The 18180-nt window shown below is 46.9% G+C and overlaps 1 protein-coding gene across 1 annotated transcript in view; it reads left to right on the top strand.

Annotated features, from left to right (window-relative positions):
- The window catches only part of LOC112217594 (afadin-like), a 132740-nt gene that overhangs the window by 113664 nt on the left and 896 nt on the right, over positions 1-18180 (top strand). The window contains 11 exon segments of the mRNA XM_042300715.1: positions 787-852; positions 1000-1073; positions 2374-2492; positions 3085-3285; positions 6531-6622; positions 7202-7390; positions 7553-7932; positions 7934-8711; positions 11727-11861; positions 13683-13847; positions 13849-13981. Coding sequence (XP_042156649.1) covers positions 787-852; positions 1000-1073; positions 2374-2492; positions 3085-3285; positions 6531-6622; positions 7202-7390; positions 7553-7932; positions 7934-8711; positions 11727-11861; positions 13683-13847; positions 13849-13981 — 2332 coding nt within the window.

Here is an 18180-nt window from a genome sequence, read left to right as displayed (position 1 = left end):
CCAGGGCTGATTGCAGAGGTCTTGAATATGAAGGGTCAACACTGAAAATATTGACTCTTTGCATCAACTTAATGTATAATTGTCAATAAAAGCATTTGACACTTATGAAATGCTTGTAACTATACTTCAGTATTCCATAGTAACATCTGACAAAAATATATAAAGACATTGAAGCAGCAAACTTTGGAAATTAATATTTGTGTCATTCTCAACTTTTGGCCACGACTGTATTCTAGGATTATTTTTCAATTGGATGCTAGTGAAATGATTTCGGTTAACCTGTTGTTACTGGTATGAAGTGATTTATTTTAGTTTCGGCAGAGGGATTCTGGGGATCCCCTTGTCGTTTTCCTGTGTTTTAAATGTGGCGACGCTTAAAAGGAACCTGAACTGGTTGAAGGGGCTAGTCAGAACAGCAGATGGTATGGATCATGTCAAGCCACCTTTTGGCCTCTTCTCATGTAGCCTCATTATTAGTACCATGTTTGTTTTTGCCGATTTTAATAGGAATTGTCCTGCTCAGGGTCTCTAGTCTCCAGATGAATAGTTTAATTTAGTTGGCAGTTCACTGCAGACAGATGCCTCCACATAGTGCTACAGTAGCTGTGTGATTTATTGAGGAATTGTGCTGCTACGTTAACACTCTGTTTAGTGTAAACAATGTTCTACCAGGTCAGCTGATCAGCATCCGCTCCACAGTAACGTTCCTTACAACAGAACACTATGGGCCACGTGTTCAGACTGTCTGGCTTGTAAAGTGATGTGTTCCCTTCTGTCTTTCTCAAGGGTGCTGGACAGGACAAGCTCGGGATCTACATCAAGTCTGTTGTGAAGGGAGGTGCGGCTGAAGTGGTGAGGGTTTTAGATCATGCCGACTCCATACAGAATGACCTCATCTAGATTGACTCACAATGTTGCTATAATATGACTTCTCTCGCCTTCCCTCTCCCTCCTCTGTGTGTATCTGTGTGCGTGTTACATTTGTTTTTGTGTGTTTAGGACGGTCGTCTGGCTGCAGGGGACCAGCTGCTGAGTGTGGACGGCCGCAGCCTGGTGGGCCTCTCCCAGGAGAGGTAATGCCTCAAACTTCCCTGACCTGCCTCGCCCCAGGTCACTCCCCAACACAACACCAATTGGACCTTGTGTACAGAACAACCTGGGTTTAGGAGTGAAACAGGACACGTAATGTCCTGCTGTTGTTATCCATATAAAGCGCTGAAGAGTGGAGAAACCAAGATGTAACCGATAGGATACATCAAGGCCAATTTGATACAAAGAACTCTTTCAGTAGCAGCAGTCACACCATAGAAGGAAATTAGCTCAATCGCGTAGAACAAGCAGAGACTATCTACAGTGCACTGACTTACAATGACCTCTACTATGTTTATGTTGGGTCTAGTAGTAATGAATAGCTTATCCTTGGTTCACACCTCTCTCAGATTAGTTAGAGCGTTGGGTTAGCGCTTTGGCCCAGTAACTGAAAGTCGCTAGTTCGAATCACCGAGCCGACAAGGGGAAAACTCTGTCTGTGCCCTTGAGCAAGGCACTTAAACTCTAATTGGTTGGTAAAGGCTGACCCTGACCGGTACCCCACTCTCTGAGGGTGTCTCGGGAGAGTTGGGATATGCAAAAAAAATCCAAATTCATTTTCACACGAGTGTGACACATACTTGTGCATAGGATAAATATAAGCACCCACCATAGAAACGATACCCTTTCAGACAAACACATACACAAACCTTTTCAAATCAAATCAAATCAAATTTATTTATATTGCCCTTCGTACATCAGCTGATATCTCAAAGTGCTGTACAGAAACCCAGCCTAAAACCCCAAACAGCAAGCAATGCAGGTGTAGAAACATTTTCTTTTGGTTTCCAAATGCCAAAACAGTTGAGGCTCAGTGCTCAATCTATAACATTGTTGTCTATTCTCGTAGGGGGGAAAAATGGGACTTTTAAAATCGAATTGCCACGTTGATTTAAAAGCACACGGCTCATTACACTTGTATATCTGCTTGTAAACTGACGACAGAATCTGGTCCAAGTCTTGGATTTATTGATTGCTTTGAGAAGTTTGTTTGTGTGTGTGTGTCTGCCAATGATTAACCACAAGGCTTGAGCACCAAACAGACAGTCGAAAACTGTTGGGAAATGAACTTCTTCTAAATAAATATTGCGTATGGAGAATGCCATTCCTGATACAGTACTGTTAACTCCTGGTCTGCCAATGGACAATGGAAGTCTCATAAACATCCGTCCTTGGTACTGCCACGATGAAAAATTAGAACTTTGGCATATTTGCTTTGTTCTGTTGCATTCAATCATCTTCCCAGTCCAATGAATTCTGAATCCCATTAATATCTCTTCTCAGGGCTGCAGAGTTGATGACGAGGACAGGCTCTGTGGTGACACTGGAAGTGGCCAAACAGGGTGCTATTTACCACGGCCTGGCCACACTCCTCAACCAGCCTTCTCCTATGATGCCCAGAGGTAAGGGTCTGCTAGGACAACGGGGGCACTGCTGTTAACTATGGTCCATAGGGCGCAGGTAAAAAAGTAATTCACTATATAGGGAATAGGCGGCCATTTCGGATGCAGACAATGTCCCTCCTTGTTGTCCCCAGTAACGGTCTAGAGTCAGAGGAAAGCAGAGGTTTGACTAAGTAGATAATGAGGGTTTGTGGGCTCCAGATTCCATGAAATGTCAGAAGCAAAAGTCTGTTTTGTTTTCAACATTCAGCCTCTAGACTTCTGTGGTATTGGAGCGAGACGGTTGTAGTTTATGGGGCGTTGGCTGGCTGGTAGTGTTTGTACTGTGACTGATAGTTAACAATGTCCATTGTAAATGTACTGTCTGCTATGGTTGGCTCATTAAGGGGCGGCGGGTAGACAAATTGGGCCAGTAACCGAAAGGTTGCTGGAATCTAGATCGAATCCCGAGCTGACAAGGTAAAAATCTGTTGTTCTGCCCCTTAACAAGGCAGTTAACCCACTGTTCCTAGGCCGTCATTGTTAATAAGAATATGTTCTTAACTGTCTTGCCTAGTTAAATAAAAAATGATTTTCCTCCTTTTCCTCTCAGCGTTACAAGGAGGGCGTGATAAGAATGGTAAACTGAGACCAAAGAGTGAAGGCTTTGAACTGTACAACAACTCAGTCCAGAACGGCTCTCCAGAGAGCCCCCAGGGTGACTGGCAGGCCTACCCAGAACCAAAGAAGTTGAGCGGGGAGGAGAGACTACTGAAGAACCGGGCCGACCACCGCTCCAGCCCCAACGTGGCCAGTGAGTAGATGGGCGATTCCAGCGTTATGGACATTAGATTTACATGCAAAATTAAGGGGTCCATTCTGTCTCACAAAATAGAATTGTAACTTTTGCTGTGTGAGTATAGCACCCATTGGAGGGAGTGCATACCCCAAAAACTGGACTTGTTAATATTGACCCGTTGTATGTTTTTCTTTGTGTTATTTATATTTTGTGGTTTGGAGAAGAAGAAAAAATATATAATATATATATAATCACGTGTTGGAGAAATTAAGCAAATAAGAAGTATTATGGATGTTACTTGAAATGGCATTTTGGGGAGACTGAACATATTAGCAAAAGTCTGAGTTTGTTTTAGGTCAGATCATGGATAGCCATTCCGAAGGAAAGTCTTGGCTGAACACAAACTATCAGATGAATATTGTCATTTCTGTTATTACTTTAGAGAGGAAAAGAAACCCTTATGGATGTTACACCCTCTGTTGTGGACATTAAGAGTCTGAAATAGACATTCAAATCTACAAGATTTCTTGATCCGACTCTATCATAACGTGTTGTCATTTGGAACGTTTTTAAAATGTCCGCAGAAGGCATAGTACAGGGGTGTCCAGCTCTTTTTCTTTTCTTTCGGGGTGCAACGAGGTCCGGAGGGCCGCACTGAAAATTGGTTGTAATTTCCTTGTCGTCAATATTTGCAATGCATAGTCCTCTGTCAATCATTTCTGGAATTGTGGATGCTCCCTGGCTGTTTTGTGATTATTAGCGAGCTGGACAGTCAAGCAACTGTATGTATATGTAGGTCCATTATCAATCCTAAAGAGTTTCCATTTGGTTTAGTCATTTTAAAGTATATTGAGTTTGTTTCAGTTAAATGTTTTACATTTTTACTCAAACCACCTGCGGGCTGGATTGGACTCCCTAGCGGGTCGGATCCGTATGTTTGACACTCCTGGCATAGTACTTTAGGATTGAGTAATTACAGGTAGCCTTATACAAGGCCAGACACCACACCATATCAGGTCATTTTCTATCTTTATATACAGTACCAGTCAAAAGTGTGGACACCTACTCATTCAAGGTTTCTTTATTTTACTTTTTCTACATTGTAGAGTAATAGTGAAGACATTACAACTAGGAAATGACACATGGAATCAGGTTGTAACCCCAAAAGTGGTAAACAAATCTAAATATATTGTAGATTTTAGATTCTTCAAAGTAGCCACCCTTTGCCTTTGACAGCTTTGTGCACTCTTAGCATTTTCTCAACCAGATTAACTTGGAATGCTTTTTCAACAGTCTTGAAGGAGTTCCCACATATGCTGAGCACTTGTTGGCTGCTTTTCCTTCAGTCTGCGGTCCAACTCATCCCAAACAATCTCAATTGGGTTGAGGTCGGGTGATTGTGAAGGCCAGGTCATCTAATGCAGCACTCCATCACTCTCCTTCTTGGTCAAATAGCCCTTACACAGCCTGGAGGTGTGTTGGGTCATTGTCCTGTTGAAAAGGAAATGATATAGTCCCACTAAGCGCAAACCCGATTGGATGGTGTATCGCTGTAGAATGCTGTGGTAGCCATGCTGGTTAAGTGTGCCTTGAATTCTAAATAAATCAGACTGTGTCACCAGCAAAGCACCATCACACCACCACCTCCATGCTTCACTGTGGGAACTACACATGCGTTCACCTACTCTGCGTCTCACAAAGATACGGCGGTTGGAACCAAAAATCTCAAACTTGGACACATCAGACCAAAGGAGAGATTTCCACTGGTCTAATGTTCATTGCTCATGTTTCTTGGCCCAAGCAAGTCTCTTTAATTGTATTTATTTTGACCAAATAGGGCCATCTTCTGTATACTACCCTGTCACAACAAAACTGGTTGTCTCAAACGCATTAAGGACAGAAATTCTACATATTCACTTTTAACAAGGCACACCTGTTAATTGAAATGCATTCCAGGTGACTACCACATTATACTGGTTGAGAGAATGCCAAGTGTGCAAAGCTGTCAAGGCAAAGTGGCTACTTTGAAGAATCTAAAATATATTTGTATTTGTTTTACACTTTTTTTGTTTACTACATGATTCCATATGTGTTGTTTTAATAGTTTTGATGTCTTCACTTCTATTCTACAATGTAGAAAATAGTCAAATTAAAGAAAAACCCTGGAATGAGTAGGTGTGACCCAACTTTTGACTGGTACTGTATATTGACTTTTCTGGACACTGGATTAAGTTAGTGTATTTTTGGGGGTTTCATTGGAAGAAGACACTATACTGCCATGTGTGAGAAATGCATTTCAGCATACATTTTCCAAAAGAATCTTAGCTAGAACACATTTTCAAGATATCACCAATTGCTTCAGTAAACGTCTGATGAATTACGTCCCAGAACGAGCACACAACGTGGTGAATGCACAAGCTTCTGGAGCTTAAGATATGATACGTCGATGTCCATCACATCCATATCTGTTATGGATGTTACGGATATCATAACACTGGAAAAGGATACTGATAATGAAAAGCGAAGCCAATTCTAAACCATATAAAACCTTGATGAATATTTGCGTTACAGAGAATGTTTTAAAGGGGTCTGTTTGGATGTTACATTGCCTGTCCCAGTCAGCCACTATCTTTACAGGACTGTAGAACACGCAAATAAAACTCAAGGCACTTAAATTTGTCTGTCTTGCTTCATTAATATCTTGTCATAGCTAACACTGGGGGACAGCTGTGAGTGGAAAAATAAGCTCTGAGCCCTTTCTAAAAGCCATGAAATATGATTGACTGGAAAGTATTAATTGAAACTTGGCCACCTTCTCTGTAATCATAAAAATGCATGCATTTTCCTACTTAAACTTTTAAAATAAACTCCAACACATGGACCTTTTGTGCTGGGTTGAAACAAAAACCTCCAAACCCCATAGCGCTCCAGGGCAAGAGATGGCGAATGGCAGGTTGGCATTTATTGTCATGAATCTTTCCCTGGAGGCAGCTCTGCAGAGTGGTCACTAGCTAGCACAGCCACAAAGTCATAATCTCATTTTTAAACCTAACCTTAATAACCCTAATGCCTAACCTTATATTAAGACCAAAAAGCAAATGGCCCATCTAGCGGAAATCACTAAGTTCTGCCTCCACGGCAAGATTCATGACAATAAATGACAACTTGCTGGTGAAGGGTGATCACTGGAGTAGTGTACGTGTGTGTGACCACTGAGTTAGTGTCTGCTCAGCTCTGACTACCTGGTGTTTTTCCTCCAGACCAGAGTCAGAGTCCAGGAGGAAATACCGTCTACCCAGGAGGACCTGGGACAAAGATCACCTCCGTCTCCACGGGCAACCTTTGTGCTGATGTGAGTAACCACAGCAACACCACCAGTCAGAGGAATGTCGCCGTAACATATCTCCCTGAGGAAGGTCTACTCTGTCTCAGTTATGAGACCAGACCACACCAAGACATTACCAGTCACACAACTGGACATGTCACACAAGAGTAGGACAGGACTGTGATCCAGCACAAGACAATACATTATTGCAGCGTTCCCTGTGTTCGATCTGTTCTTCTCAGCTCTCACAATCAAAACAATAACCAAGATTACTAAGAGTCATTATCGGTGGTAAAATCACAACGTTCCAGCGTAACTGAAAATAGCTTTATCTATTGTTCCCCCTGTAATAAATCCTCATCAGCTCTCCAACCACTATCACTGATGAGCTACCCAGCTGTGGTGTTCGTGTGCTGCCTCTCCAACATTCTTATCCTGTCAACAAGCAATGGTCTCCCTGAGCACAGGACCCCACCGCCATCTGCTACCGTTAATAACACTGATGCCGGAAGTCTGCACCGTGGCCACGAGCGTTTGGTCTAGTTTATCCGACGTCTCTTAGCCAACCGTAGTGCGTGTTCTAATCGTAGTCCCCTTTTTCTATAGGACGAGCCCTCTCCACCTCGTCCCGAGGCCTACCCAATCCCCACTCAGACCTACCCCAGGGAATACTTCACCATCCCAGCCTCCAAGTCTACAGACCGGATGGGCCCGGCCGCGGGGCAGTTATACACTGACGACAGGGGCCCTCCTGGCTCCATGGAAGACCACCACAACAGCAGCATCGCCATACAGGTGGGCACACAGGCAAAGGAATCATCATCATAATATGACATACTATACCTGCATGTTGCTAATTTATACATGTACTAGGTGTATACAGTGGTGTACAAGTGCTGTGCTGCTCTTGCACTGTGTTAATGTTTGTGTATGTGATTGCTGTGTCTGTCCTCTCAGCGGATGGGCCACTCTCAGGAGGAGCTGTGTGACCTCCCAGGGGGCTACCCTCCAGCCCCCCTGCGTCCTGAGGACCTGGTCCACCTGCAGCAGCAGCAGCAGAGAGAGGGTGACTACCAGCGGGGCAGTGGGGAACACTGGGTCAACCACCACCAGGTCTCCTCCTCTGTGGAGTCCTCCACTTCCAGCCAGGAGCACCTCAACTACTCCTCCAACAAGACCCAGAGCAACCACAAGAGTGGCCCAGGACGCTGGAAGACCCCTGGCCCCATCGCCCCGCACCCAGGCCCCGTGGCTCAGGCCACACGCACAGACCTCCCACCCCCTCCACCGCCCCCTGTACACTACCAGGACTTTGATTCCCAGCCCGACCTGCCCCTACCCCCCTCCCTCGGCCTCCCAGCAGCAGGCAGCAGCCGCCGACCGCAAGAAGCGCGAGGAGCAGCAGCGCTGGTATGAGAAGGAGAAGGCCCGGTTAGAGGAGGAGAGGGAGAGGAAGAGGAGGGAACAGGAGAGGAAGCTGGGACAGGTCCGTAACCCATCCATGCCTGTAGCCCACAACAACAACCAACATGGGGGCACACTCCCCCCTCCTACACAGCACTATCAGATGCCCCCTCCCCAGTCCCCCATGCCAATGCAGCAGGTGCCCTTGCCCTACTTCCCCCCCCAGGGCCAACAGCAGGCCCAGCAGCAGCAGCCCCCCAGGCCTGAGAAACTGTCCACTCTGCCCAGAGCAACGACCCTGCCCCCTCAGGGTAACCCAATGGACACAGTGATCAGAGAGCTGCTCCCCCAGCAGCAGCCCCGCACCATCGAGCGCCGGGACCTGCAGTACATCACCATCAGCAAGGCGGCGCTGTCCTCCAGCGACAGCCTGTCCCCAGACCCCTGGAAGAGGGACGCCCGGGAGAAGCTGGAGAAGCAGCAGCAGCTGCACATCGTAGACCTGCTGGACAGGGAGATCCAGGACCTGCAGGCCAAGCCGGAGCGTACGGCCGAGGAGAGCGACCGGCTCAGGAAGTTGATGCTGGAGTGGCAGTTCCAGAAGAGACTGCAGGAGTCCAAGCAGAGTGATGAGGAAGATGAGGAGGATGACGACGAGGACGTGGACTCCATGATGATCATGCAGCGGCTGGAGGCGGAGAAGAGAGCAAGGGTGAGCTGCCCTGGAGAGCAGGGGTCTAGTGTAGCACACTGGAGAACATACGCTGTGCTATAGAGAATCATACAGCACATCAGGGAGGTAAGGTGTATGGAGGAAGACTTGTGGCCCAAGATGTTCAGTGCTGAGATCATTAGATTCACAGACTCATCATTGATTACAGTAGACCCATTTATAAATTACTTGAGCTCTATGAACATTTTGAGCCACTTGACTCCCTTGGCAGGAGAAATGTCATGCCCTGTAAGGGCCAGCTATGGGCCAAGCAGGGCAGTGCAAAGATAGGAAATGGAACTGGTCTTAAAGGGATACTTCAGAATTTTGGCAAAAAGTCCTTTATCTACTTCTCCAGAGTCAGATGAACTTGTGGTCTCTGTGTGCAGTTTGAAGGGAGTTGCTAACAAGTGTTAGCTCAATGGATAACAATTTCTAACTGCCATTAGTGAAATTGCTTACTGGCGTTAGCGCAATGACTGGAAGTCTATGGTTACTGTCAGCATGCTAATAGATACCATAGACATCCAGTTATTGTGCTAATGCTAGTTAGCATTAGCCTGCGAAACTGCCTCGAACTTCCATCATACTGGATGCAGATCACAAAAACAGTATGCATGAGTTCATCCGACAGAGAAAGGGCTTCATTTCCATTATCCTAAAGTATCCCTTCAATGGGTACATAGTAGGATATGGAATTCCCCTGAGGAACTCCCATTAAGTAGCTAGCTACAATGAATGTTTTGCAGTGTGCACCTGCAACATGCTTATGCTCATTGCTTTGCCACATGCTAAGCTGAGCTGCTGTTCTCAACTGGCTGCAAGAGAGGGAGGGGCAGGATGCCGAACACACAACAAACCTACATGGAAAAGTAGAAATTGTTTTCGTTTTTTAATTTAATATTATGGCCATTTGGAAATGATTCATCTCCTGGTCTAACAGGATGGCCATCAGAAAGTGTTACATTCGGCAAGAAAACAGTCTGACTTGAATCGAGTAAAACGTCATCTAACGAGGGTTAATGTCCCTGGTCTCCTCAGACAACAGCACAGATGAACATAAACCAGCGAGGCCCCTCTAGTATATTACTCCTCATTAGTAACTGTTACAATAGAACTGTCTCTGTCTAGTGAGACTCCAGGAAGTTTCCTTAAGTAGTGAGCAACATTCTTCTGAGGCCCTGCCATCCAGGCTCTGGCATCTCGGGGGGTGGGGGGGCTCCATGCGAGGAATCGGACGGAGCGAAGTGGAGCGTTATCGGTCTGAGGGGAAGTGGGCCGTACATTCACCGCTGGCTGTAATCAGCCCCATACTGGGGAGGAATGTTCCTGGCACCACATCACTGCTGCCTCTAAAACCCCTAGCAATGTTTTCACCTTCTTCCTCCTCTTTTTTAAAATCTCTATTTACTCACTCTTTATCCCACGTTCCTTTCCTCCTCTGTTTTCTCTCTTTGATTTCCTCTTCTTCCGCAGCAGACTGCTGTCCCAGCAATCTCTGTTCTAGACTTGGTACGTTCTATCTTTACGCATTCTCCCTACTTTCTCCTTTCTTTCTTGTCTTGGGCTCCACCTGTGTTCCCTCTCCTTCATTCTCTGCCCTCCCTCATCAGGCCTGGGGGCCGGCTGCTGTGCTCGTGGGGCGGGTTCGGGAAGTTGGAGGTGCCACTCTTGGCTCTAGAGTAGCCACGGGGAAGTCATCCTGCGATTCTCATTGGCTGTTGGGGACCCTGTCGATCTGTGGAACAGTGATCTAACTTGGTCTCTGTGAGAGCCCAAGGCCACACAGCCACACTAATTATTTTGGTCAGGGCTCATTTAAAGACGATATCAAATAATAATGCCTCGTAAGATAAATCATCATTGTTGATTAAAACAATTCCCAGAAAAAAAAGAAAATCAGTAGGACACACTAATCTCACCTATAAAAAAATTAATCTAAAACTAACTGGGGCATGGTTAAATAAAGTATTTGTTCCAGGGAGGCTCAGTACCATGCAGCCGTTGTTTCAGAGCAGGGAGCTGCCTGGCCTGCTGCAGTGGGGGTCTGTCTGTGCATGGTGGAAGACCCTCCCCAGCAGCGGTCACCTGCATGTGGGGGCGTAACCATCATTGCACCGTGTGGGTGTCAGTCCACTTCATTCCAGTCATCCAGCTCTGTGTGAACAACGCTCGTGCTCAGCCTGAATGCTGTAGCATTTCTCCTCCTCCTCCTCCTCTCTCATTGGGGAAGTTGCACAGTGTTTTCTTCTGTCCGTCTGTAGTCATGTTTCATCTGGTGATTGACTTCCAGTCTGTTGTTTGGTCATCATGACATCAGTGAAATCAAAGTGGACACTCCTCTGCTCCCCTCTGCCATGCCGTTGTTGTTTGTTGTTGCTGCACGTTGTTGTCATTCATTCTGCATGTCCAGCTGTCGCCATGTGCCTGTCTGCAGTGCACACTGCTTCTCTCAACACAGACTACCTATCCTGTGGCAGAGTGGAAATGCCCCTCCTCCCCCCACTAGACGTTTAACTAAGCATACAGAGCATTCCCCCACAATATCTAGACCTAGACGTTTTCAACACAACGGGCCCTTGTCTGGAAACCCGATGCCCCTGACGGGGCCAATCTGCTGAATGAGCCTGTGTATAGACGTGTGTAGATGCAGACCTTAGGGCTTTACCGTTGAGCTGTGACGGACTGAGGAAACACGGGCTGACTGGATTAACGTGAACTCAAGGTAGGACAGTGTGACGAGCGCATCGGTAGGTTTGCTTCAGTTGGAGATCTGAGGATAGTTTTTGTTACTAAGTTGTACTTCCACCTTTTCACCTTAGAGAGCAGGGCCTCGAATAACACTCATGTATAACACATTTGGGTTTTCTATATGAAACGGTTCAATTTAACAAAATATATTCCACTCTACAACAGATTCATCTCCAAGCACACCTTTTAGGAGATCATAGACTGTAGGACGACTCCCCGGGCCGTGTACACGGTGCTGAATGGTGTGTGTGTGTGTGTGTGTAGTTGCAGGATGAGGAGCGGCGGCGGAAGCAGCAGCTGGAGGAGATCCGTAAGCGCGAGGCGGAGGACCGGGCCAAGCAGGAGGAGGAGAGACGCTGGAGAGAGGAGGAGAGGGCCAGACGAGAGGTCGATGAGAAGGTACACCTCCCTGACGGGACCCATTGGACCGTGTACACTACACAGTCCTCTCAGCAGTTAGCTAACACACAGCTGGTTTGACTGGTTTTGACAAAATATGATACATTTCTATGAAAGTGATTTCTGTTCAGTCAGACTGTAATTAGATAATATATTTTATATGAATCTGATAGATCTCAATGGAATCCCGACGCCGCTGTGTTTCATTGTTTTTTGTAAAAACAATTTTGAGGCTAGTTAAGTTTTGTAAAGGATTGATGTCATTGCCAGCAGAGCAGATTAAAGCAGAAAGCCACAGCCAAATCGGAAGCAGAGGACATCAGAGTAACGGAGTGTAAACCCAGAGAGAGACTTAAGAGACTACGCTGCACTGTAATTAAAGTATTACCCCATGGGGATCTGCCCAGCTAATTGTAGTTTACCTCATGAAAAAGGAGTCGTGCCTAAACAGAACAGCCCACCAGCATAAGAGAACAATTATACAGTGGAAAGTAAAGACGGATCTGTGGGGACCACTTCCCTTCAGGGAGTGTAGAGGGGCAACTGAGGCGGCGGCCATTTTTTATAATCTGCTAACATTACCAGCTTTTTCAAGGTTTCTACTGTTCCTGGTCACTCTCTACGGAGCTGTAAGTGATCCTGTTTGAAGAATTGTGAACACGCCCCTCTACAATGAACCAATCAGAGAACTGTGGAGGGGACTGTCTGGCTGGGTTTTTAGGACTCCAGTCGAGTAGTGATGGAGGTAGTATTCAGTGTTCTGTGTACAGGAGAAGTAGTATTGGGTCAGAGAGCCCACAGCCAGACAGAATGCTCACTTATCTTAATGATGTCTGGTGGTGTTTGGTCTGTCAGGGGCCAAGTGTGGTTTTGGAGCACTGAGTGTTTCCTGTCCTCAGTCCCAGTCAGTTATGGGGACGTTGAATCACCAGTGGTCTGAGAGCATCAGCATCCAGTCATCTGACCTTGTGTGACAATGTTACAACATCCCAGCGCCATTTTGTTTTCACTGTGTGACCATTGATTTAGTTGTTTTCCTGTGAGTCATCCTCAGACCACTGGTAATTTAAAGCTCTGTAATCATGACAACGATGTCCTAACGGCATGTTCTCAAGACGGTCCCCTTCCTCTGTGTTATGTAATGTTATGAATGGATGCATGTAACCCTCCTACCCCCCAAAAGCATGAGAGTCACTTGTTGTTGTCTATGTCCGGTTGTTTATGGAATCCTACGTTTGTTGGAAGCCATTTGTCATTTCATCAGGCACTGCTTTGGAACTGCTGTTGGAATGCCCCACCCTCGCTGTGGCCATACCAGAGTACAACACATCACCGTCCTCTCATCGACGTCCTACCCACCATACCACACACTAACCCAGGGGATCCATGTACAGAAACCAGAGCCAACCAATCTCTGTTACTAGCTGGTCCCTTTTCCAGAGCTAAAACCATAGAACCCCTCTAAAAGTCCTTGAGTTCAAGCCTATCGAATCACTTGACTGTAGTCTAACCCAAACCGCTTCAAACTGCCCCAAGCTGTCAGAAAAGTACCTGTTATCTCGCCGATGGCGGTTCTCAACACAGAGTGTAGAGGAGATGAAAAACAGCACATGAAATACCCAGAACACAACACACAGAGTAGCCTCCCCCGCACATTACACACACACACAGACACACACAGACACATAGTGAACAGATAAGGAAGTGGCGGACTTCTCTGGCTGTCTTGTGGCCATGGGATCCTCCCTCCAGCAGAATGCGTCAGTCCAAGATAGTCAGCCATACCTTGGCCACACTAACAGGCTCTTCCCATTCCCTTAGAGGAGGCAGGAGGAGGAGTACTACACACGTCTGGAGGAAGGGCGGCGCCGGCAGCACGAGGAGGCCGAGCGCAAGCTGCTGACCCCTGACGAGCCTGGTCTGTACAGACCTCCCCTCCCCAGGGACTACCAGCCTCAGCCCCCCTCCCACTGCATCCCCCGCAACCACTGCCACTAACGCTCCACCACCCCCGCCTCAGAGAAACGCATCCTACCTCAAAACCCAGGTCGTCTCCCCTGACGCCTTGTACACTGCCAAGTTTGTCTCGTACAATGACGAGGAGGAGGACGACGCTGCAGGTCAGGTTAAGCTCTCCGCCACCAGAAAGTCCTATGGTGACCTCCCGCCCGCGCACAAGCCGCAGCCGCCTGCGCGCAAGCCCCGCCCTCTGTCTGATGGAATCTTTCTGTCCAGCTCATTCCAGCCGCCGGCTGTCAATGCCAACAGTACTGCAGGGCAGCCCCCTCCCCCTCCCATCAAACCCAGCCTCAGCTTCATCCCGACAGGCAACTCTAAAGGTAGACACGGAGAGGAGAGAGGACACGCCCTCCCATACGCCTCCCTCTCCAGATCTCTCATTCATTCATGTTTTTTTATTTTTGTGTTCCTGTTTTTTTCAGTAGAGTCATTCTGGCTTCCTTTTCCCTTCTCCCTTCCTCTCTGTCTCTCGACAATCCAGTAGATCTGTATTGTAGTTGCCAATCAACTTGTACTTTGTTATTTCTCCAGCCATCTCCCATCAGTTTGTTATAGGTTGTTGGAAATTCCATTCCTCCACTAGCAAATCAGATTCCGTTTTGTTTGTTTTTCCCGATCCTTCTGTCAAATGTCCTGTCCTCACCCGTTCCTCTACCTCCAATCATCCTTCTAGCAAGTAAAAGCAATCGATAAACCAACCCGTGATTCGCCGTGATAGCACTCCAGATATCCAATCATAGTACTGTTGGTGTTGCCGCCCCTCGCCCACCCATGTGTTTGGTTTTGCTGTGGTGGTGACCTGCCGCCCGCCTGCCTGCCTGCCCAGCCCTGCCGCGGGCCCCACAGCTGCTTGAGGGTGGGATTGGCATTAAGGAACACTGAGCCACTGGCTTCTTATCTATCACATTGTCTCTGTGATGGGACCTGAGAGGAGCAACTCTCCTCAGGTTCACTTGGCAAAGGGGAAAAGATCTGTTGAGTGAGCCATTGCATTTGTCTGTGGCTGTTTAAAGGTCTGTCAGGGCTCCAAACCATTCAATCACTCATTAGATTACTGAGCGGTAGTACTACTTCACTATAATCTAGTTCTATGGTTTAAATCTGTGGCACAATATATTCTGTTTTAAAGCCTTTAGTGACCCCTACTGGCAGAAGAGTCAACTTTCAGTTATTGTTGGAACCTGGCAAAAGTTCTTTCAAGATAAACTTTGCTTGACATTTTAGGGATAGTCTGAATTTTTGGTCAACAAACCACAATAATTTAAGTCTCTTGGTGAGATTCATTCAAAAGTCTATTAGTCTATTATTATCATACTCTAAATACAATACATTTTCAGTGTTTCATTGTGAGCCATTTTATTTTTTATTTAACCTTTTATTTAACTAGGCAAGTCAGTTAAGAACAAATTCTTATTTTCAATAACAGCCTAGGAACAGTGGGTTAACTGCCTGTTCAGGGGCAGAACGACAGATTTGTACCTTGTCAGCTCAGGGATTTGAACTTGCAACCTTCTGGTCACATAGTCTACTGTAGTTTGAGGAACTAATAAGATATTTCTTAAGTAGAAATGCTGTTAGTAACTAATGATATCCACCATTGACAATCACAGGATTATGCCTTTCTATTTTAGAGACCATGTTTATAAGTGTTCTTAAAGAAAATCTGAACGTAAGCCCTCCGATGTGAACACTTTAAACAGCCATGGACAAAAGATGGCAGTAATGCAACACAGTCTTAGTCAAGAGGCTCAGTGAATGTCACCCTGCATGTCACCTGCACACAGCATGGATGATGTGTGGTGGGCCTGTTGTTAATGTGTTGCATTCCTCACTCAAATTGAGGGACCAATCACTAACCTTGCTATAATCTCACATCAACAAAACCTGCAACCCGCCCCCGCTGAATCCTAGCTTCATTCCAATCGGCCTGATGAGATCCATTGCTATTTACTGCCTCTGCTGCTTTGCTCTCCTCCTTTCAACACTCATGTATTCTGTTCACTCCTCTTTTTGGCTGCTATGACTGTTCCTGATTCTGCCCTGTCTCGGTCTGTCTGTCTGTGCCACGTCTCTGTCCCGCGTGTCTGTCTGTGCCGCGCCTCTGTCTGTCTGCCGTCTGTCTGCCATCTGTCTGCCGTGTGTGTGTCTGTCTGCCGTGTGTGTGTCTGCCGGCCGTGTGTGTGTCTGCCGGCCGTGTGTGTGTGTGCCGGCCGTGTGTGTGTCTGCCGGCCGTGTGTGTGTGTGTGTGTGTGTCTGTCTGCCTGTGCCGTGTGTGTGTCTCTGCCTGTGCTGTGTGTCTGTCTGTCTGCCTGTGCCGTGTGTCTGTCTGTCTGCCTGTGCCGTGTGTCTGTCTGTGTGTCTGTCTGTCTGCCTGTGCCGTGTGTCTGTCTGTCTGTCTGCCTGTGCCGTCTGTCTGTCTGCCTGTGCCGTGTGTGTGTCTGTCTGCCTGTGCCGTGTGTCTGTCTGTCTGCCTGTGCCGTGTGTGTGTCTGTCTGCCTGTTCCGTGTGTGTGTCTGTCTGCCTGTGCCGTGTGTGTGTCTGTCTGCCTGTGCCGTGTGTGTGTCTGTCTGCCTGTGCCGTGTGTGTGTCTGTCTGCCTGTGCCGTGTGTGTGTCTGTCTGCCTGTGCCGTGTGTGTGTGTGTCTGTCTGTCTGCCTGTGCCGTCTGTCTGTGCCGTGTGTGTGTGTGTCTGTCTGTCTGCCTGTGCTGTCTGTCTGTGCCGTGTGTGTGTGTCTGTCTGTCTGCCTGTGCCGTCTGTCTGTCTGTCTGTCTGTCTGTCTGTCTGTCTGTGCCGTGTCTCTGTCTGTCTGCCTGTGCCGTGTCTCTGTCTGCCTGTGTGCCATGTCTCTGTCTGCCTGCCAATGCCATGTCTCTGGCTGTCCCGTCAGTCTGTCTGTGTGTCAGTGACATTGTCTAATGCTGCTGCCTCCCTCCGAGGCCATGCCGTGGTTCAGGTCTCCACTTGAACCACTGGCTCCCTCTGTTTACCACAATCCACTGGCAGCATCAAGGTGAAGGGCAACCCAGCTCTCTGATAGATAAGATATCTAGATGTTTTGAGACTGCTCAGATTCCACCTCCTGCTCCACTTTATCAGCTAAATCTAACTGAATTGTTGGAGTTAGGGGTATTTGTGCTCGCCTTTTTTGAATGAAAGGAACACATTATCCATGGCTCTAGAATATAGAAAGACCTTTGGTTGACTTACATTACATCTGATGCCAAAGTACTGTTCTGTATAAGCTTACATTTGGCTTACTAAAAGAATGAAATCCACAAACCATCAGAGGCCCTTTCTTTAGTGTTTGTTATTGGAGGGTTCATAAGGTGTTGTTTTAGCTCAGGGGACAGACCTTGGATAAGTATCAACTAGTCTGTAGACTGAGAGCCGGTTCTGCACCAGAAGAACTTGACCATGCCAGTGGAGTCCTGCCTCGGTTCACACAAGTCAATGTGTTTGTGTCTGCCCTGTTATCCCCAGTTTCATTCCATTTCAAACAAAAGAAAACACAATCAACATGCATTTGGATTCTGGTTGTGCTTCTACACACACACACACACACACACCATTTGTTGGAACACAACCAGTCAGATTCTATTGGTGGGAGTTCTGGGTTAGTGTGAGACGCCAGCCCCAGCCGCCACTGGCATGGCCCTGACAGACACACGGACACGTGAGCCTACTGATTAATGCCTACTGTGGGTCAGAGGTAGAGGTCACCTGTGGGTTAGTGATGTTCGGTTAGAAGTAAGAAATCCAGTTAGGACATCAAATCGGTCCTCATTCAGGCCCCTGTGGCTTTGATGAGCTCCTACCTTATCATCCAGCGGTTTTTAAGTCAGTTTGTGGCATAACAGGCTTGATGACCGTTTACCTCGGGTGCTACATGCCTTAATGGTTGACCTCCACCTTTGATCCCACACTTGTTTCACAGACCCTGCTGCTTCAGGCGTGCCTTGGAATGCACTAACGCTATTCAGTCAGCTAATCTAGTCCCAACGGCTTGTTTTGGTCTGTGGAAAAATCTTGGTTTGTTGTAGAATTTGAAGTTGACTGAAGTTGCTGGGTACAGATAAATCAAGTTATAGCCTGGATTGTGACTTGGCAACGATTTACAGTTGACAGTGTTACGTCACAATAACTTTACATTGCCGTGCAGTACTCTTCGTGTACTGACGCAGGTAAATTAATCCCAGTGAATAAGTAGTTAATAGACAGCGGTTCTATACACTTTTGTACCCGGCATCTTTTTAAAACACGCTTTGGGTTGACCAGCCAACATGGTACTAAAACTAAATTA

This window comes from Oncorhynchus tshawytscha, linkage group LG18 (assembly GCF_018296145.1).
Source record: "Oncorhynchus tshawytscha isolate Ot180627B linkage group LG18, Otsh_v2.0, whole genome shotgun sequence".
NCBI classification, from domain to species: domain Eukaryota; kingdom Metazoa; phylum Chordata; class Actinopteri; order Salmoniformes; family Salmonidae; genus Oncorhynchus; species Oncorhynchus tshawytscha.
The sequence above is the reverse complement of the archived record's forward strand: the minus strand, read 5'-3'. Positions and strand labels throughout refer to the sequence as shown.